General features: G+C 37.4%; 2 protein-coding genes across 9 annotated transcripts in view; one reads left to right on the top strand and one right to left on the bottom strand.

The window, feature by feature from the left end:
• The window catches only part of LOC103986342 (AP-2 complex subunit alpha-1), a 32,181-nt gene extending 22,486 nt beyond the window's left edge, over positions 1–9,695 (top strand). Inside the window, exons 13-27 of the mRNA XM_009404364.3 lie at positions 1,323–1,428; positions 1,518–1,583; positions 3,230–3,336; positions 3,423–3,527; positions 3,655–3,775; positions 3,918–4,094; positions 4,175–4,441; positions 4,646–4,726; positions 5,069–5,233; positions 5,308–5,394; positions 5,498–5,623; positions 7,631–7,711; positions 7,822–7,893; positions 8,962–9,041; positions 9,111–9,695. Coding sequence (XP_009402639.2) covers positions 1,323–1,428; positions 1,518–1,583; positions 3,230–3,336; positions 3,423–3,527; positions 3,655–3,775; positions 3,918–4,094; positions 4,175–4,441; positions 4,646–4,726; positions 5,069–5,233; positions 5,308–5,394; positions 5,498–5,623; positions 7,631–7,711; positions 7,822–7,893; positions 8,962–9,041; positions 9,111–9,252 — 1,783 coding nt within the window. The 3' untranslated portion in view covers positions 9,253–9,695. The remainder of the gene's footprint in view (positions 1–1,322; positions 1,429–1,517; positions 1,584–3,229; positions 3,337–3,422; positions 3,528–3,654; positions 3,776–3,917; positions 4,095–4,174; positions 4,442–4,645; positions 4,727–5,068; positions 5,234–5,307; positions 5,395–5,497; positions 5,624–7,630; positions 7,712–7,821; positions 7,894–8,961; positions 9,042–9,110) is intronic.
• A 1,009-nt stretch (positions 9,696–10,704) lies between these two features.
• The window catches only part of LOC135635539 (uncharacterized), a 55,564-nt gene continuing 44,109 nt past the window's right edge, over positions 10,705–22,159 (bottom strand). For 4 of the 8 annotated variants that reach the window (XR_010495657.1, XM_065146669.1, XM_065146673.1 and 1 more), the window contains 3 exons: positions 12,856–12,926; positions 11,180–11,484; positions 10,705–11,099 (listed from right to left, as the gene is read on the bottom strand). Coding sequence is in view for 5 of the 8 variants with exons in the window: in XM_065146669.1 (XP_065002741.1) it covers positions 10,924–11,099; positions 11,180–11,484; positions 12,856–12,926 (552 nt within the window). In the remaining 3 variants the exon portion in view is untranslated. Of the gene's footprint in view, positions 11,100–11,175; positions 11,485–12,855; positions 12,940–22,159 lie in introns of those variants that run through there. The other 4 variants (XR_010495655.1, XR_010495656.1, XM_065146670.1 and 1 more) reach the window with 3 other exon arrangements.

The raw sequence follows: 22,159 nt of genomic DNA, 5'->3' as shown, positions 1-22,159 counted from the left end.
CATCTCAAATTTGCTAGCACACATGCGTATCTTGTCTTGTACCTTTGTGTTGCGAACATTCTTAAAGGAAAAATAGACATGATTGCTTATATATACTTCGGACAACATTTCAAAGAATGTTACGTATAATAAATTTTCTTAAAGCATGTACTTCATCATTTCAAAGAGTTGTGCCCTTATCTGGTTTAGGGAGGAGAATAAGACAAAAGAGTGAGGAGGTGGGATAGAGCTGCTTGCTTAGTGAGCTGCGTTGATGGGTTGGGCTCAGCCCATTAAGCCCATTATATGCATCTCAAATTTGCTAGCACGCATGCGTATCTTGTCTTGTACCTTTGTGTTGCGAACATTCTTAAAGGAAAAATAGACATGATTGCTTATATATACTTCGGACAACATTTCAAAGAATGTTACGTATAATAAATTTTCTTAAAGCATGTACTTCATCATTAAAAGTTGATAACATGAGCATATCATATATCATGTTTATAAAGCATAGATATCACAAATCATATCTTTAAAAAATGACAATACCTGCATGTTATTTGTGTTCCCGTTGGCATGCTAGTTGTGGTTATATGTGTGTGAAACTTAGGGACTACATCTAGTCTCTATTATAAATGATGCAACTCAATATAAACCTCTAAAAAAATTGAGATTAAACTTTTTGCTACAAGTATATGTTTACTAATATCATTTTTCTCAACTTGGAACGGTAACAAGTCTCATAAATCATAACATTGTTTATGTTAAGATGTTTCATTATAAAATCTAGTGCTGCCTCCATGCTTTACCGAGCTTTAAAATTCCACTTCAGGCACAACACTGGTTTGCTTGACTTTGAATTTTCAATCTGTGTAGATACAGTATCCATCGTTGGATTGGAAAAATATTTATAACATGGTGATGATCTTACTATCCTAGAAAATAATTTGATCTAGGATTGCATTTCTATGGTATGCCCATTACTGGTTGGTATCACATCTAGTCAACAGGGTAGTAAGACACTACGGCAAGGAATTTTGCACTATGAGGAGCAGCCTTTAGTCTTGGTAAAAAAATTTGCTAATCAGTTTATGTTGATAGGGATCTTCTGCAATACATAAAAATCATCTTGTTTGTGGTTTTGTCAATCCTCTTATGTCTGGGACAAAGCAAATTTCTAAGCTCATTGTTTATTCTCCCTATATCTTCATCTTAGTAAATGTCCTAAGAGAAACACAGAATTTAAAAAAGTAGTAGTATCAATTCTTCATAATCCCTAAATAATTGGGACATTAATCACTACATTGGCTGCATCTCTACTTATCCTTATTTTCTTGTAGGTATGTCGATGTCATTCTTCAATTGATTGATAAAGCAGGGGACTTTGTTAGTGATGATATATGGTATCGTGTGGTTCAGTTTGTCACCAACAATGAGGATTTACAGGTTTTACACAATTTATCACTATTGTTGAGTTTTTTAATTGATAGACCTTATTCCTCTGATTATGTATCTGCTATTCTGATATTTTGCAGCCATATGCGGCAGCTAAAGCTAGAGAATATCTTGAGAAGCCTGCTTTGCATGAGACAATGGTCAAGGTGTTAGTCTCATCCTCGTCTTTTTTTTTTCAATTTAAATTAAAGTTCCAGATACACTGGCTGCAACAAATATTTTGTTTGTGAAAATGTCTTCATCAGCAGCTTGTAGTCATATTTGCCTTGATGTTACTACAAATTTCAAGGAACTAAAATAAACTAAAACCACCTAATTTGACAAATCAAAGCTTCTTCATGCATATGGATTATGTTTGGTTTTAGTATTCTATTTGGTTTTTTTATCTGATATTTTGTAGTTTTCAGAATTTTTATTTAGAATACAATTTTCAGCTAAACTTAGTAGGAAACAGCTTAATGGTTCATTTCTACCAACTTGTTTCATCAACGTATCTTGGTAAAAGGAAATTTATCAAACAAGTATTTGTACACTTCTTAATGTTGTTGTAACCTGACAATATGTGGAGGCCTTAAAATGATTAAAGCATAAATTAGATTAGCGAGTCTGGATACTAGAAAAGAAGCTACCAACTATTTGGGGTCTCAGCTGCATTAGTCCTCACATTTGATATTTGTTAATGGCAATATCTTTAGTTGATCCGAGCAGTGATTTAAAAAGGCGCTCAGGCACTCAGGCGAGGCGAGGCGAGGCCCGAGCACCTCGCTTCATTTCCAGGCGGCGCGCTTCAAAGAGGCGCCGCCTAGGCGCTCGCCCGAGCCCAGGCGCCGGGCGAGCGCCTGGGTTAAACCAGGCGACTGAACCAGCGGTTTAGGTCTGGTTCGGTCTCCGGTGCTTTAGTTGGTTCAATCGAACCAACTAAAGCATCGATATCAGCGCGACTTCCCCAACCCTAACCCTGCTTGCCATTCACGCTGTTCGCTGTCACCGCTCTCGCTCCCGTTGCTCGCTGCTGTCGCTGCCGCTGCCACTGTTGCCGCTCGTCGCTCTCACTGTCGCTGCTCGCTTTTACCGCTGCCACTGTCGCCGCTCGTCGCTCTCGCTCTCGCAGCCACTGCTCGCTGCTGTCGTTGCCTCTGTCGCCGCTCGCCACTCCCGTTGCTCGCTGCTACCACTATCGCTGCCACTGTCGTCGGTCGCCGTTGCCACTACCGTTGCTGCTCCTGCTTTTCTCAGCACCCTCGGTTTTCCCTTACACTCTTCTCTTCTCTTTCGCTTCTCTTTCGAAATCGAAAGTATACTGTTAACTGTATCTTAATTTAATAGCATATTTTTATTTAAAATTTTAAATAATTATATTTATTAATTATATTATATATTTTTATATTTTAGCGTCTCACTTCGCTCGGGCGAGCGCCTAGCGCCTCGGGCGTTTTTGGACCGTGACGCCTTTTGGCACCTAGCGCTTTTTAAATCACTGGATCCGAGGACCATCAATTACTTTGTCTTTCTCAACTTCTCTGTTATGACCAATCTGTATGAGCCTGTCTTGTCTGTATGGCATAGGTTATTTATCATGTCCAGTACAGTCTATAGGCACATTAGCTTAAGTAATATGGAGCAATATGAGATGATCAGGTTCGTGTCATGACCCGAGTCAACTTTACTGTAATGTGAAATTCCTGAAATGACATTTTTTTCTAGTTATTCGACTAGGTGGCTTTGTACAGTTGGTGGTAGCTTTAAAATATTTGCATAATGCTTGTCCATCCTTTATTCTTTCATTCATTAGGTGAGTGCTTATCTTCTTGGAGAGTACAGCCACCTTTTGGCTCGAAGACCTGGCTGTAGTCCTAAGGAAATCTTTGCCATTATTAATGAGAAGCTTCCTACAGTAGCGTAAGCTCAGGCATTCCCCTTTTGTTGTTAACTATTGACATCAGCATTATTATTGGTTTACAAAACTAACAATTCCACTATTTCAGTACAAGTACTGTTGCTATTCTTCTTTCAACATATGCCAAGATCTTGATGCACAACCTTCCTCCTGATCCAGAACTACAGGAACAAATTTGGTCGATATTCAGAAAGTGAGGATGATTCTTTTTCTTGTCAAATGTCTTGATTATACAAACATGTCCATCATATTTAGGGTTTTCAGTTCTTTATTTTAATAACCATGAACTTCATACTTACCCTGCTGAGCATTTTGGCCAGATATGAGAGCTACATTGATGTTGAAATCCAGCAAAGAGCTGTTGAATATTTTTCACTTAGTAGGAAGGGGGCAGCTTTGGTGGATGTATTAGCTGAAATGCCCAAGTTTCCAGAACGCCAGGTAGACATCAAAACTTGATGATACATGATTTATTTATGATTGCTTGAACCAGAAGAAATATTTTCTGTTTCTTTCTAAAGCTAGTAAAAGGTGCATGCCTATCATTTTCTGGACTAATATATGTTTACAATTGCCAAACTAGTCTGCTTTGCTGAAAAAGGCAGAGGATGCTGAAGTTGACACCGCAGAGCAAAGTGCAATTAAGATAAGAAGCCAACAACAGACATCAAATGCGCTGGTTGTAACCGATCAACGTCCTGCCAATGGATCCCTGCCAGTCAGCCAGCTTGGCCTTGTTAGGATGCCAAGTCAGAATATGGTTAGGATTGCACTTTGCTATTAGTACATAGTTATTAATCATTTATGTTAAGTGGATTCCAATAATTGTTAAATATTCAGGAAGCTAGTACCCAGGGTCAAGCTAGTTCTCGAGAGCAAGGAATGACCGATGAGAATGGGTCCATCAACAAAGTTGTTCCTCAAGATGCCCCATCTGCGGACCTCCTTGGAGATCTTTTAGGTCCACTTGCAATAGAGGGTCCTCAGGTCCCTACTGTTCCAGGAGAGCAAAAGGACAAAAATCTGTTGTCAGCACTGGAGGCTACTCCTGAAGAAGCTGGTCCCTTGGCACTAGCTACTGTTGATGATCAGCCAAACTCAGTTCAGGTATCATATTATGTTTTGAGTCTTTATGGTAATGATTGTCTTTTCTTTTGGTACCTTTTCTTCTTGTTCTGCCATAGAGCATGTGTCATCACCACTTTTACTTCAGAAAACCTATTGTACAAGCTTGAATTACTTGAATTGTTATGTAATAATTCTATCTTGGTTATCTTGTGCTTTTCTTGTAACCTGATGTGTGTTTTACAGCCAATTGTGAACATTGCTGAAAGGTTCAATGCACTGTGCCTGAAAGACAGCGGAGTACTTTATGAGGACCCCCACATACAGGTTATCTGCTAACGACTTCTAAATTTTGAGATGTCAAGTATGTAGTCAGGGCTTCAAGTACTTTTGTGGGCCTCTTGGGCTTGGCTCAGTAACTAGTTAGTTCAAAAGGGCCGTCTCAAAAAGAAAATTTGAAACTCAACTTATAAATGAGACAAGCCTGGGCTCAACGTGGAATTGGGTAGTTGTTGAGTGAGCTTCAGCATAATTGTATCTTGTCCAACCAAACAATTGGTTTGGCTTCCTGAGGCTGTAGCACTCAATTAGTTCTCGTTGGTGCCATATGTCCTCAGATGTTTTCATTTTTCCTTTTTTTTGTTTCTATAACTTCCTTTCTTCTTTCAGATTGGAATAAAAGCAGAGTGGCGAGCCCATCATGGGCGTCTTGTTCTTTTCTTAGGAAACAAAAACACTTCACCACTTGTGTCAGTGCGAGCTCTGATATTGCCCCCAACCAATTTAAAGATGGAACTTTCAATGGTACCTGAAACTATTCCTCCACGAGCACAGGTCTGAAATAGTATGGTAGTTTGTTCTATTTGTAGTAGAGCTTCAAGTTTTTACTTTTCTCTTGCTCTTTCTAGGTGCAATGCCCGCTTGAGGTTGTGAATCTTCAAGCAAGCAGAGATCTTGCTGTTCTTGACTTCTCCTATAAATTTGGAACTGCAGTGGTCTTATTCTCACCTTGCTTGTCTGCTTTTCTTGGTGCTCCTAATAAAACACTGTTTTCTTTGATTATTTAATGACCTAGTTTTTTTTTTTTTTTAATTTCAGGTTAATGTCAAACTCAGGCTTCCAGTTGTGCTGAATAAGTTTTTGCAGCCTATTTTAGTCTCAGCTGAAGAGTTTTTCCCACAGTGGAAATCATTGTCAGGACCACCCTTGAAGCTTCAAGAAGTGGTAAGTGTGCATTTGAACCTTTGAAGTTCTTTGTTACCCATTTCTATTATAACGTTCTTATCTTGGTTCTTGATTCAGCATGTTAGCAGTTTGACACTTAATATGCATAAATGCATTCAGGAACTAGAAGAAACTGACTCGGATACACGCTTGTAGTATAGTGAATTAATGAATTTCTATGCAGCTTATGCTATGTTTAAAATGAGTGTCATATCCTGCAGGCATGTCATTGGCATGGTAAATAGGTGCTTGTCATGTACTATGTCAAAATATAGAAATGGGCAGATAATCAGAAATTGTGCAGTTCTCTACTGCATTGCTATCACCACACATCAGGGCATCACACTGTTATAGATGAATAGTGACAAAGGATGGTTGTGGTTGGAGATGTCAACGGGGCAGCGATGAGTGCTTCCCCAGTCCTTATCCCCCATCCTTTATCCCCATCCTATTCCCCATTTAGATGCGGTGGGGGTGTTCCCGTGGGTTCTCCAAATTCTCCTAATCAATATATTTTATTTTAGAAAAATAAAACTATAATAATAACTAATTAACAATATCAAAATTTGTAAATAATAACAATAATATTTGTAAAGTTTATACGTCATAACAATATTCAAACACAAATATATCCAAATATAAACAATAATATTTGTTCATACTGTGTCATCTGGTTCAATCGAATCAAATTGCTCGTAATTAGCTCGTAATCGATTCAACCAAGGCTCAACCCAGCCCGATTTCAATTAGGTGGGTGGCTGGCCCGCCCAGTGTCTGGATTCGACATCTCGACCCACATATTGATGGGGTGGGTACGAGTATAGGTAAGGGTTCAGGGTGGGGAGTGCCCTACCCATCCTTGTCCCATAATTGCATAGGTAATAAAAAATGCCTCCCATCCCTATCCCATTAGGGGTGGGTCCTCGTGGTTACTCATACTCGTGAGTATAATTGACACTTCTAGTTGTGGTCAATAAATAACAAATGCTTTTAGTTCGACTATCGCTATTGTACAGGAAGGTGAATTCCTGAATTTATAAATTGATTGGACTATGGTAAGGAATAAAGAGGTACATGAAAACATTCATTGAGCAACCTGAAATGGCCACCGAGACCTATATAATATAAAAAATTGTTGCAAGAATGGGCTATTAAAAAAAGAAAAAATAGAAGGATAAAAAAGAGCTGAAGAATCTGTTGAAGCTTTTTAATCAATTATTTTTTAAGAATTACCTTACAAAGGATGGAACAGGAGAGCTTTGTGTAGTAGAGAGGGTTGATATGACTATTTTGACCAATAACTATCGTGACTCTTGGATGGTGAAGGATGATGATTCCAGGAGGAAATTAGTGTGCCTCTTCCTTGAATTTGCTCTGTTTATTATGGTACCCTTGAACTCTTTTCCAGTTGAGAGATGGAGTGTGCTCCCTATTCTCAAGATTCCATTTTAATGTTTCATAGATCAGTAATATTGTAGTAATAGGGGTTTAAGATCTAGTTAGTAAGCATCATTTAGATGGGTTTCCAGGAAATACCTGATGACAATGATGATCTCTGTACCACTTGATCATAGAGATTGTTGGTACATCTGCTTGAACTTTTTAAACTTTTATTCATACCTTGTAATGGAATCTTTTTTCATGTCAAATCTTGTTAAAAAACTGATTATCTGATATCTTGATTTGTTAAATATTGACTATTGACTAGGAAGTCATTTTGATAGATTGATGATCACCCGAATGATCCAATAAACAAAGTAATAAAAGTCAATTGCATCAGTTAACTAGCATGCAACAGTGCTAACTTACTCGATTTCAATAAAATTCCAAGTTTGATCCCATATGCATCACCCAAGTGAATCATCAGAGGATTACCAATGTTTTCTTTGAAGAAAACTGAGATAGGGAAATGTCCTTTGATGCCAGTCTGTTACTTGATTTCACTTTTTTTCGTCTATGACTACCTGGTCCGGTACTATCAGTAAATCTTTTGAGCATATGGTGCAGCTTAGAGGTGTGAAATCTTTATCTCTTCCTGAAATGGCAAACTTGTTTACCAGTCTTCACTTGGCAGTTACCCCTGGAATTGTAAGTTTTATTTTATTTTTATCTAATTAAAATTTACATTTGTTCAAAATAATGACATTGTATTTTCACATATATTTGAAATAAAAACAATGTGTTGCCCTTCTCTTCAGGATGCAAATCCTAATAATCTGGTCGCATGCACTACCTTCTATTCAGAGAGCACCAGGGCCATGCTTTGCTTGGTAAGGATAAAAAGTTTTTTGTTACGTAGGTATTGGAATTTATGCCTTAGCTTTTGTTAAGCATCTTTGGGCCACATATCTAAGTGTTGACGCTGATCCTGTAGCCAGAGGAAACTTGTGACAAATTACTTTACACAGAAATTTTGCATTGTGAATATCTAGTTCATTTGGCTTCCTTATTAGGCCATTTAAAAGTCTCTTGCAATGAGTTGGCTTGTTGTATGCTTCATATTGCAGCCATGTTAATATTTGTTGCTTGTCATTTTCAAACCTTTCAAGATTTCAAAGCCCTGATGATTTATTGTGCAATTAGGTTCCATATGTATTCTTGCCAGCTGTCTTTCTGCCATATTCTCTGTTGCTTGTTATTTATTGAACTTAAACTTTGTATAGTCCTGATGATATATAACTACCTACTCTTGTCACTGGCTATTGCTTCTCTTTTCCATTCACTTCCATTGTTCTATATCAACTTGTCGGTGCCAAAAGAAAGCCAGAAAACTTGGACCAGCATAGCACTGGAGTGAATATTATTCTGCTTGATATTATATTTCTTTTTCTTGTCCCTCATTTATTAGTCAGAAACTTGAATGCTGATTCAGAAAAAGTGTGCCTGCTAACTCCAGTATAGGATATTGTCTAGTGTAAATGTTTCCATCATGACTGAAACTTTTGAAACTAGAAAATCCAAAAAAATTGAGCTACAATCTTTTTTCAGCCTTTTCACCATGCGAGTGTCCTGCATTAAAAAGCCTAAAACTTTTAGAGTCAAAAATTTATCTTTTCACGCGATGATCGCCTGACAAGCCTATCTGATTTTAGATTGATTTCCTGCCTCCTATTATCTTCTGGTGATGTAAATTTGAAATGGTAACTAAAGGAGCCCTTACTATTGTTTAAAATTTTCAAACTGATTTTAATTGGAAGTCTAATCTAAATAGAACATTTTTGTGGTTTTTTAGGTAGAATTTAGATTGGTCCAGTTTGCGGTTAATAACTTGTTTGTGGTTATTGCCTGGTATCTCTATTTTTTTTGGTTTGATCTCTAAGATATATATTTAAATTCAGATTAGAGTCGAAACGGATCCATCAGACAGAACCCAGCTTCGGATAACTATAGCATCAGGAGATCCGACGCTGACATTTGAGTATGTGTCTCTAGAGTTGCCTGCTTTGGTTCCCAACTCAATGATCTAAAATTATATCACGTTTAACAGGTTAAAGGAGTGTATCAAGGAACATCTGGTCAGCATTCCCATGCAAACGCCACCTCCCGCTGTCTCACCAGTACAACCACAATCACCAGTTACACCTGCAGCATATAATGATCCTGGTGCTATGCTTGCTGGTCTACTCTGAGATCATAAGCTGTATCGCTTGGAAATTTTTTTTTTTTGGCTTTTGCCCATTTTAAAGTAGACTTCCCTGATGAGCCCCAGCAAATTTTTCATAAGAAGAGAACATCAATGGAGGACATTTTAGTGCAAGGGCAGGCGGGAGAAAGATGGAACTCATTTGTGATCAGTATAGCATTGGATATCAAATTCTTTGGGGCTTCTGCTTTAGTCCCGTTGTCAAGGTTTTGCCATATTGTGTGTATGATTTTTCTTTTTTAAATCTTCTTCTTCTTCTTCTTCTTCTATGGGGTCTGATTGTTGAAGTCTGCAAGCAAATTTCCGTGGAGCTTTCGACTCGGTGGTTTTCACAAAAGCCATTGTAAATTTCTGTTTTCTGACATCTATTTAATCTCATGTATCAGAAACACAGTAGGGCAAATTATTACAGCTTATCTTGGTTTTCTAGCGGGAACAATCTGGTGGTTCGTTTCACTTGTTAACAACAACTTGCAATCAGATTATTGTGTCCTCTTTTTCAGTGCTGGAGAAATACTTTTCGACTACGATTCTCCATCTTATGAATGAATGTTCACCAGTGTCTCCCCCTGTTTTGCTACACTTGTCGTCAAAGTTCAGGGATCCCAGTCTGAAATGTTCAGTGCTAGCAATGGCGACGTTGAAGCGCTGAAGCGGAGCTCTCTCTCTTGTCGTCAAAGTTCAGGGATCCCAGTCTGAAACGTTCAGTGCTAGCAATGGCGACGTTGGGGATGGAAGCGCTGAAGCGGAGGAACGATGAGCTGGTGAGGAATAAACAAAACATTTGGATATTCTTGTTTCCTTTGCCTATGCCGAGGATTGTGGAATCATTTGCAAACTTTACCTTACTCTGAAAGGATTCATCCAATTGCAAAGATTCGCATATATATGATCGTCATAGCTTGTACCTACAATATCCTTAGATTCTTCAATAGAACAGACAATAAAATTAAATTTTAATATCAATGACTTCATCTTATCACAATAAATATGTATCCTTTTTGCAATCGTTATCGAAAAGCAAGTAATCACACTAGCAGATCCTTAAAAGTAAAACTTGTTCTGCTGAAATCTCAGATTTGCTTGGGAATATCTTTGCAAAGAATTATTTCTAAGATTTAGCAATCAATCGCTTGGAAAAAGGTATATCCTTGCTTTCGGATGTTTCAATATTTGTTCTTCTAGTTTCACTTTTATCAATGCCTAGTGTCCAAATTTTACTTCATCTATCAATGCTCTTTCGATTCAGAAACTTCTCCATCAACATGATCAAATAACGACATCTATTGCAACAACACAAACTTTAATCTACTTTCTACCTTGCTTTCGTAGATCTTTTGACTTTTTAGGGATATCTGACCTTTTGAATTTATATTTAGAGCTCTATCCTTTTGACTCTGATACTAGATAATTAAGTAAAAAATAAAAGAAAAGAAAAGACAGGAAATATAAAAGAATTAAGTGTAAAAAGATCCAATTTACATCTAAAAGATAAGATAAACAAACTTAAAACTCCTAAAATAATGATACTCTCATCTTATCATCATTTACAAAAAAAATAAAAGTAATCTAAATCAGTTAATTATGGCAACTTACAAAACCACAAGAGTTATTCAACAACTAAATACTTTTCATGGTAAGTGCAGCACAGGCTTCCTCACGATGTCCTGCTACGCTGGCTTTGGATATCCTTCAGCTTTAACCGCAACTTCATGTTACCAGCCTGGACTATGATTTCTCCCTTTGTTTCTTCCACTTTTGAAACGACGACTTGCATTCCAAGGGAAGGAACATGCACCATGTCACCAGCCACTGGGATTTTGCTTTGCTCATCTACAATACAACGACAATAAACATGTCATGAAAATGCCAATCAACTTTGCAGTAACTTAAAGTGCAACATAATTACCCACCAACCCCAGCTGCTTTGCTTGCTTCTGACGACAGGCTTCTTCCTCCTGGCAAGATATCACATGATTTTGACTGCTCAAGATCCTCTGCTGACTGCCTACTGCTAACTACTCTCCCCTTCTCCGACTCCACTTCAGAAGACTCACGAAACTGCAGCTGCTGCTGCAGCAGCTTGCTACGAAGAAGAGAACGTGCCACAGAGGCACTGTCCAAAACTGCTCTGGTCTTCCTGTTCTTCAGCTTTACAGCATGATCTGCTATTTTCTTCTTTGCCACCAACAAGCTTTCCCGTAGTTCTTTTGACAGCCTAAAATCATACAAGCAAAGGTTACCCTACCAGCATGGTGATGATGCAGCTAATATTAAAATTTGCCTTTTCATACTGCAGTCTGCTCATTGAATGACACAACACGGAAGGAATTAAAAAACATAAACCAATCCATACAAATTGATAATATAGTTGTAAATGGTTATACATGTGTTTCTGCCACTTTCTGGATCCAGATCCAAATATGTTGAGGTGCATTCCAATCTCGATATCCAAATATCTCCATATTCTCCAAAGGATTAACATTATACATCCTCAACAAAAAGATCAAGTGACTATAAGATGGTTTTCTTCTTCATACAGTTTACCTTTTATTTCCCATCCATCCTTTTATTCTTTGCATCGCCTTCTAATCTTCCCACAGCAAGATTCTCAATTTCGATGTGTACCACCCGGTACAGGGGTACATATCGGTCCGAGAGGATACCGATACGCGGACCATCCTTCACCGGACAGTACTAACGTTTTGACCATTACCGAGGCATACCAATCGCATACCGACAGTATTTGATTCATTCACAAGTCCACCTTAAATCTGTCCGAGAGGATACCGATACAGATCGGTATTCAAAACCCTGTCCCACAGTATTTGATTCATTCACAAGTCCATCTTAAATCTTGTTTGAAATTTTTATTCATTGTATATTCAATTTGCAACTGTCCTTAAAAAAACACACATTATTCATAAAATACCTATCTCCACAGAAACAAAAAGAGAATCAATTATCTGTATCTACATCCTTTAATTCAAAGTGACCAAGGACTTATTTTTCCAGTGTCCAATGTGTGTTAGATTCTTCTATTGGACTTATCCTTTAACTGTCATTTTGTCTTCTTAATTGGACAGCTTTAATTCTATTGACTATTGTCCCTAGACTAGGATAAGACATTGCAAATGGTCAAGCAAATAATCCTGCAGATAGAAGGCCGTACGTAAACACCCATTGCAAAATGAGACCTAAAACTATTTCAGGGTAGCCATCAGTGCCTAACCAACAATTGACAAGTGATTTATCTAAAGTTTCATTAGTTTGTCTCTTTTACACCTGCATGAAAATAGGTTTAAATTTGGTGATAGATATTAGTCCTCTGATCTCCAATTCACACAGAATTTTTTTTTGTTTTTACTGACTCACTATTGACTCCAAGCTTACAGTTCCATCAAGATTTGGTATAATCTTACATGTACATGACTTAAAACCAGAAGAAAAATAACAAGATGCAGACATCAGTGTATCATACTCTAATAATTGAACCAAAAATATCAATTTACCTCATGAAGAAGACATTTCAGTTTCATATATTCTTATATAGACACAAATAAAACTTTGGCAAAAGGAGAATCCTCACATTAAATAGTGTTCTGCCTCTTGAAGATGTTCTTGGAAGCTTTGTTTAAATCTTTCCATATCAACTATAACCTGCATGAAACAACTAATATACAAATCATAAGTAACTCTATGAGAATCCTACGCTGTTGATTTTTGAGAGATTACAGAAACCATTCAATTTAGAATTCCAAGAACAGAAAAATATGTCATCTTTGAACTTCCACCATGGCAAAATATGACAAGAGTTCCCCTTATATGACACTTCAGAGTTTACTATGGAGTATCAACAAAATTAGAAAGAGAAAAATCTTTTACCACAAATGCAGACCTCAATAATTTTCTAAAGAGGACAATCGGGTAGTTTCTCTTGGAAATTAACGTACAATACAGAAAATTAGCTAATTACATTTCCTGCATGTTCATCCTTAGCACTTTCTTCTCTCCTTATAAAGTCTCCACTAAAATTAATCCTCCTGTTTTATTGTAATCTCTATTTCATTAACTGGATAACATTCAATGTGCTTCAGGCTACATTTGCCTTGAAAAGGTCTCTCACCTCTATCGAGAATCTCCCTCATTCTTGGTTGGTTCCTTTTTCATATTTGAAATCTTTTTCATCTAAAGAAATAGCATATATCCAGATTAAGAATAATTAGTTGACAGATGATGCGGTCATCGCAAGAAATTTATTTTTGGTACACTAAGAGTTAAATCAAATATTCAGATACAATTTTGTAAATCTTACATAGTACTATAGTAGTACAAATAATACCCTAGAAAGGTAATAAATACAGTTAATTATTTTTAATGCATTTAATATCAAATTATTTACAAGCAAAAAATGGGCATGTAATGACTTGGTGAATCAATTTACACAGATAAATGAAGCAGTCAGATCTTCGATCATAAGTAACTCTGAGAATCCTATGTTGATTTTTGAGAGATCAAAAAAACCATCCAATTTAGAATTCCAAGAATGGAGAAATATGTCGACTTCAAACTTCTAGTATGACAAAATATGCCAAAAGTTCCCTTATGTGACAGTTCAGAGTTTATTATGATGAGCAATCAATAAACTTTCAGAAAAATCTTTCATGATAGATGTAGACGTCAAGAATTGTCTAAAGAAGACAATCTGGTAGTTACATTCAAGGACTGGCATCTAGTGCCGACCGATGGTGCCGGTCCTCGCTAGGACAGGTTCATACTGATCGGCGTACTGAATATCAGAACATCAGGAACATACTGATTTTTGGGAAAATGGCAAAAAAAAAGGATGAAAAATAAAAATCCCTTTTAGGGTTTCTAATCCTTATTTAATGGTATAACGATTCTATTTCAATAAGAATAGAGTGTAAATGAGTCATATGTCAATAGTAATGGTAGGTTATTAGGATGAGATAACAAATTTATCTTTTTTGGATCGAGGAGCAACATCATCACATGGTCCTCCGTTGCTTACGTTGATTTAAAATACGAGTTGAGATATTTGATTATGAACTTTATCATTTCAGCAAATTAAGTAATAACATAAGAAACTTGTAAATACTTGCTTCTACAACGAAAATAAACATCGGGACTCCATAGCCAATGGATCGGGATACTTGATTCTATGAATTTGTATATCAATATGATATGTTTATCAAATCCAACTCCCATTACATATTATATCAATTTGCATCCTCAACACCATTGATGCATCAGCGTGTTATCAGTTATGTGATTGTCATTAATAACATGTGTCCGATGGGGACAAGTATGACTATAGCATGCAAGGGTGGGGAAGTTGAGTACTCCGAAACTTTTGCTATCGCAGGTGACTTGTTGCTCTGAATTGTAAGAACAATTAGTCTCGAAAAAAATGACCGTCACCTTAAATTTATTGACTTAAGGATACTTCATAATATAAAGGTTGCAAATACAGTGAGTGCCTATCTGTGTCAACAACGTAAAGGTCGTTGCATCTCCTCTAAGTCGTCGACACTTAAGAGTATCTAAGTTGTCGACACCTAGATCTATGTTAGATCTTATGAACATGGATCTTAACTGATTCCAGTATAGAGCTAGGTCGTCACCCAAAAGTGACGCGAGGCACCTTCACCATCTAGGTGTCTCGAATTGCAAACGGTGGGTTAGGAGGTTGCTCGGAAGTGGTCCATCACATTTACGCTCGAATGTGATACCAAGTAGACAATGATTCTCTCATTATTTTGGACCAATAGGAGTAAAATAATTAGTCCAAGAACAAATGGTTAGGTTAGTAACTTGGAATATAGGAACACTTTCATGAAAGGGGTTAGATTTGATAGACACTATGATAAGAAGAAGAATAAATATTATTTGCTTATAAAATACTAAGTGGGTAGGAAACAAATCTTGAGAGATTAATAGTACTGGATTTAAAATTTGGTATACTGAAAAAGTTAAACACATAATTAGTATAGAAATTGTTATTGATAAGGATCTTAATAACAATATTGTAGATGCAAAAATATTTGGAGATAGAATTACGATTCTAAAATTTGTAAAATGACAAGATGTTTTGAATGTTATTAGTGCTTATGCCCCTTAAGTCGGATTGGATGATCAAACCAAAAGAGAATTTAAAAAAAACATAGATGATATCATTTAATGAATGTTTATAATAAAAAAACTTATAATTGGATGAGATTTGAATGGTCATGTAGGGAAAACATATAGTGAATATAAAAAGGTGCATGATGGCTTTGGTTATCAGGAGAGAAATGAAGATGGTGATATGATTTTGGATTTTGTAACTTCGTATGATCTTATAATTGTAAATACTCATTTTAAGAACAGAGATTAACATTTGATTACTTATAAAAGTGGTCATAACTGTAGTCAAATAAATTTTTTTCTCATTAAAAAGAAAGATAAAATTATTTGTAAAAATTGTAAAGTTATACTTAACGAATTGACGAATCAACATCGATTGATGGCATTAGATATTTACTATAGAAAAAAAATTTTTACTAGGACTAGATGGTGAAATTTTAAAGATAATAATATAAACACTTCTAAGAATATGATGGAAACGGAGACAACTTGAAACTAAGACGAGGATAATATTGATATTATTTGGACCACGATGACCAATAAAATTAGGAGTTTAACAAAATAGATTCTTAGTGAAACTAAAGGTAGAGGTGTAACCGTAAGAGAGTTGGTGGTGATGCGAGGAAGTTCAAAAAGCAATTTTTACTAAAAGATCATGTTTTAAAGATTGCCTATAAATATGAGAAACAATTTTAAAGATATAAAGTATCTATAAAAGAGGCTAAAAAACGATTATTATGGCAAGATATAAAAAGCCTATGATAATTTTTATAATAAATTAGGTACTAAAAATGATGAAAAATATGTATATCAAATTGCTGAAGCTAGGGAAAAAGTACAAGGATTTACGAAATATTAGGTACTAAAAAGTACAAGGATTTACGAAATATTAGATGCATTAAAAACGAAGATCAAAGAATACTTATTAATGATAACGACATTAAGGAAAGACGTAAGATTATTATTATAAATTATTTAATGAAGATTCCACACAAGATTTAAATTTGACGATAAATAATAGTGGTAGATTTAATAATTATAGATTTGTTTGTAAAATTAGAGCTAGCAAAGTAAAAGACGCATTAAAGAAAATAAAAATAGTTTTGGGAATTATAAAGGTGACATACAAAATTATTCAATTATAAAGGAATTAAAATCATGAACCATATTATGAAATTTTGGGAAAAAGTTATCGAAAGTAGGATAAGGCTTAAAACAAATATCTTTGAAAATCAATTTGGTTTTATGCTTGAAAGATCAACTATAGAAGCTATTTATTTATTAAGATAACTAATAGAAAAGTATAGGGGAAAAAAAAGATTTGTATACAGTTTTTATTGACTTAGAGAAAGCCTATGACAGGGTTTTTAGATATTTATTATGGTGGGTTTTTTTTAAAAAAGTGTACCTATCAATTATATTAATGCTATTAAAGATATATATGATAATATAGCTACTAATATTAGAGCTATAAAGAGGGTGTCTAGTGAGTTTTCTATTAACATAAGATTATATCAAAGATTCGCATTAAGTCCATACCTTTTTACATTGATAATGGCGGAACTTACTAGTTACTTACATAATACACCTCCCTGGTGCATATTATTTACTGATGATATTATCTTAGTTGATGAAAGCCTAAGTAAAATTAATTATAAATTTAAGCTATGGAGGAAAGCATTAGAAACTAAAAATTTTAAATTCAGTAGGATTAATACTGAACATATAAAATGCAATTTTAGTGATTCTAAGAATAGATAGGAGAATATAGTTGGATGGACAAGAAGTCCCTATAAGTAAAAGTTTAAGGTATTTTAGATTAATTATTCAACATGATGGAGAGATCGATAAAATATTAATGGTACGATAAGAGGTAGAGGAAGACCTAAAAAGACTTTAATAGAAACTATAAATAAAGATTTAAGTACTCTAAACTTAACTAAACATATGGCTTTTTACAAATCTTAATATCAATAAAAGATCTATATAGTCAACCACAAATATTTAGAACTTACGACTTTATTGTTGTGACTATAAACATTACACATGGATCCTTAAGATCTATGATTTGAATCTTGGATTATATGCATAAAATGCTACTCCATCTATTCCCCATCTTGAGACTAAGTAGATGGAATAATCAATTGGCCACCAGTGTTGTTAACGTTGCTACTATCTCTACGGACCTCGTAAAGCACTAACTACAATGGAGAAGGTATCTCAACATCGAATTGAAATTATTGCTTATCAATTCTTTTCAAGAGATCGGTCAATGCTACTGCTTTCCTCTTCCCCTGCATACGCTTGACGGATATCTATGATTGTTGGGTGCCGCAACCCTTACTAGACTGACTCGAGGTTGTCCAATCGTCACATTCTGATTGAGGGTGCTCTATCTCCTACTAAAGATGTTGTTCCTCTTCCTATACAGCTTTGGTGATAAAACAAGATGGACGTGGGCTCTCCTGCCTCAATAAGCAGAGGATCCCTATATTCTCTACTACTTTGACTCATTCAGCATCGATTATGAAAATTCATTATAGAACTGGAGCTTAAAGGGATCAATCTCTAGCTCTTCTGGTTCTTTGTCAACCTAAACGCACTACAGCCTTAGACACATATTGTAATGCACATATACAAGCTTCTTCACATGGTATGCAGTACCGAATGGTACCGCCCGGTACGAGCGGTACGAGACCGACGGCATACCGATACGCGGACCGCTCGGTACCGGACGAAACGTGTTACAGTGCTACAGTATTACTGTAGCAGTGCTATAGTGCTACAGTAAAGAAGAACATATATAAAACCGCTCGGTACGGCCTGGTGTACTGCTCGGTACGCCGGTACCGTACCGTACTGAAACAACCTTGAAACACCAGTACGGTACGGTATTGCATACCTTGCTTCTTCATGTGTCTAAGTAATAGTTGGTTGTGAACCTTCTTATGAATTACGATGAACGTTGACCAACTACGTTTGTATCCGCTCGATGTCATCATTTGTGAAAGCACATATTCCTTTGCAAGAGTTCATACCCTTAATCTCTATCCAAGGAAAGCTTTGTATCACCACTCCATGTTTCGTCTTTTATGTCGATTCCCTTCATGCGACTTGGGCACTAAACCAAGTTCACCAAAGTTAGTCCGCTCCTCGGTTTGCATTGAGTTGATGGTAGCCCTTGCACTCACCATTCCATGGGTTACCCTCTATTGACTCTGATGTCCACAACGACTCTTTAAGTGTGCCTTCGTTTGGTGTTGCCTTGGGTCGCTCCCCCACTTGATCTCGCAATGCGTTGTTAGAACCCTTGCAGATTCTAAACTTGGGGTTGATCTCTTTAGGGGATCGTCCTCCTTGGAACTCTATAGGGGTTACTCCCTCCAAGTTGCTGCTCAAAGGCTGCAGAAAAGATTCATCTATTGCTTATCAAAATAGGATGAATACATGGCTATTTATAGGGTTTCTAAACTCTAACTCCTAATAGGACTCCTACTCAAGACTTCTACTCAATTAAGACTCCTACTTAATACTCCTAATAGGACTACTACTCAAGACTCCTATTCCTTTACAACTCCTAATTCTTCTCTAAGAAATAACCTCTAAACCCTAGCCGGTCTCTTCACCTCTTTAATAAGGGTCGGCCTAGGTAGGTTTTACATGAATGCCCCTCTCAATTAGGACTCTCCTAGTTAGAGTCCTAACAGACCCGCCCTCTTCAAATCAGCCTGGTCCTCGAGACTGACAATCAATGAATTCTAGGAATTTGATCTTTAAGTCGTCATAGTTCTCCCAAGTGGTACCTTCTGCTGGTAAGTTCGCCCACTGTATTAGCACTTCAGTGGTGGATCGTCGCCGTCGAGTCATGATCCGTCGATCAATAATGGCACTTGATTGGGTATGAAGTTCTCCTTGGGTAGTCATATTTGGTGAGTGGCTTTGGGCTGTCTCCAAGCACTTGTTTACCACTTCCGTCTGGCCGTCGGTTTGCGGGTGATACACCGTACTCCTTTTCAATTTAGTGCCCTTATAGCGTAATTCTTTTGAGTCTCAATTGTAATGAGCCACAGAGCTTGGTGCTTCCTCCAATTTTTTTATGATCTTACTGGTCTCCGGATCTTCCTGCCATTCCCTCTAAATATCCTTAGGGAAGTTGCTAGTCGAAAGTGAAATGACCGAAAATTCAGCTTGCTTTTGTAGCCGTGAAAGCACATCTGCAACAACATTCTTTTTCCCCTTTTTGTAAGTTATTTCATAATCATATCTAAGAAACTTTGTTACCCATTTTTGCTGCTCGGGGAAAGATATCTTCTGCTCCAAGAAATATTTTAGGCTTTTATGGTCGATCTTGATTTTAAAGTGTCGCCCGATCAAGTACGATCTCCATTTGGCCACCGCATGCACAATCGCGAGCATCTCCTTGTCGTAAATAGTCATCTTAAGATGGGAAGGAGATAATGCCTTACTGATATAAGCGAGGGGGCGGCCATCTTGCATTAGTACAGCACCAATTCCGACTCCGAAGGCATCGGCTTCAATAACAAAAGTCTTGTCGAAGTCGGGCAGCGCTAGTACGGGCGTTGTCGTCATTACGGTTTTAAGTTTGTTGAAGGCGGTGGTGGCTTTGTCCAACCATTGGAAAGCATATTTTTTCAGCAAGGAAGTAAGTGGTGCATTGATCTTTCCATCGTTTTTTACGAACTTGCAGTAGTAGCCTATTAAACCGAGAAAGCTACGTAGCAATTTTATGTTCCTCGGGGTTGGCCAGTTCTGCATTGCTTTTATTTTGGAGGGGTCCACCATCACACCTTCCTCTGATATGATATGCCCAAGATATTCCACCTATTGTTGAAGAAAGCAAAAATTCGTAATGGTTGTTGTGTGTTCGAAAGGCGATTTTCGGTATGTCTTCTTTGCACACTCGTATTTGATGATACCCGGATCGAAGGTCCAGTTTTGTGAAGATTTGTGCTTCCTTTCATCTAACAATTCATCTACTACTAGAATATGGTATTTATCCTTGATGGTTATGCCATTGAGAGCTCGGTAATCAACGCATATTCGTCATGTTTCGTCCTTCTTGCGTACAAGGAGCACCGGTGAAGAGTAGAGGTGCAACTTGGCCGAATAACTCCTGTTTCGAGCATCTCTTTTACAATCCTTTCTATTTCATCCTTCTGGAGATGTAGGTACTGATATGGCCGAGTATTTGCTGGAGGTTTGCCTTGAAGAATCGTTATATAATGATCATGCCGACGGGAAAGAGGTAGGTTGTACGATTCGTCAAATATATCTGAAAATTCAGCAAGCAAAGGAAGTAGGTTTGGATCTTCAAATTCTATTGGCTCTCCTTTAGTTTGTTTCTTAAGTTATACAAAAAAGTCGCTGCATGCTTTATGCAAAACCTTCTCCATTTGTTGTGTGCAAATCGTCGTTACATCGCCCCGACGTTTCCTGTGCAGTATCACTTGTTTCCCCTTGCTGTAAAATTTCATAATTAGTTTCATAAAATTCCAAGAAACATCACCTAATGTCGTCAACCATTCAATTCTGAGCATGGCCTTATGATCATCAGGAGGGAGGAAGAAATATGCAATTATCTCTTCGTCCTGTAGCAACAGTTTCACTCGCGGGCGCCTACGATCATACTTCAAAATCTATCCGTCAGCGACCTTAACATCAAACCTACTGCAATTCTCGATAGGTAAGGCCATTCGGACAACAACCTTATTGTTTAGGAAGTTATTAGTGCTGCCCGTGTCGATGAGAACAGTGATCTGTAGTTGTTTGAGAATGCCTCCAACTTTCATCGTTTGCGGGTTTGAGTAGCCGGCTATTGCATGTACCGTAACTTCGGTCGGTTGTGGCTCTTCTTCTGCATCTTCTTCTTTATGTTCAAGGCTCTCTTATGGATGTTCAATGACCTCTTCTTCTACTGGTTCAATCATAATAAGTCTCCATTTACTACAGCGATGCTCACGGCTCCACGGCTCGTCGCAATGCCAACATAACCCCTTCGCAGATTGCTCCCGAAGTTCTTCTTTTGTCAAAATTTTTGGTGCAAGGACTCGGTTGATAGTAGGGGGGGCTGAGGGCTTTAGTATTGCTGGTTGAGGAGCGACCCTAGTCCTTCGGGCTTCATGGTTCAATCGTTCATCTTGAAATCGTGCGAAAGAGATAACTGCCATAAGCGTGTACGGTTGTCGCGCTTTAACTTCTCCCCGGATCTCCAGCTTCAAGCCCTCAATGAAGGTCCCCCAATAGCTGTTTTTGAGACCAATCACGAGTTTGATTAGATAACCTTTCAAACCTGGTTTGATACTCTTGAATGGTGGAGGTTTGTCGGATCTTTGCTTGTTGCTCGTCAATGTTCTCGTAATCGGTTGGTCCGAAGCGGATCAGCAGTCCTTCTTTGAATTGTCGCCATGAGAGGACTCCATGAGTGTGTTCAAACCACTCAAACCACTGTATGGCATCCCCTTTAAGATGTATAGTTGTAATTTTCACCATAGATGCGTCCGCAGTTTTGTGGTACCGAAAATATCGTTCCGCGCACGAGATCCAACTAATCGAGTCTCCTTCCCATCTAGGGAAGTCCACTCTTATGCATGGATAGTTGGGGTCGGTCATAGAGCCTCCCCTTTCTTGAAAGTCAACTCTTCGGGCTTGATGCGATTGGACAGAGCTCTCTCCTTGATGTGATTTCTTCGGGCTTGGTGGTCGGCCCAATCTGAGTTCGGTAAAGA

This window comes from Musa acuminata, chromosome BXJ3-4, assembly GCF_036884655.1.
Source record: "Musa acuminata AAA Group cultivar baxijiao chromosome BXJ3-4, Cavendish_Baxijiao_AAA, whole genome shotgun sequence".
Taxonomy (NCBI): Eukaryota; Viridiplantae; Streptophyta; class Magnoliopsida; order Zingiberales; family Musaceae; genus Musa; species Musa acuminata.
The sequence above is the reverse complement of the archived record's forward strand: the minus strand, read 5'-3'. Positions and strand labels throughout refer to the sequence as shown.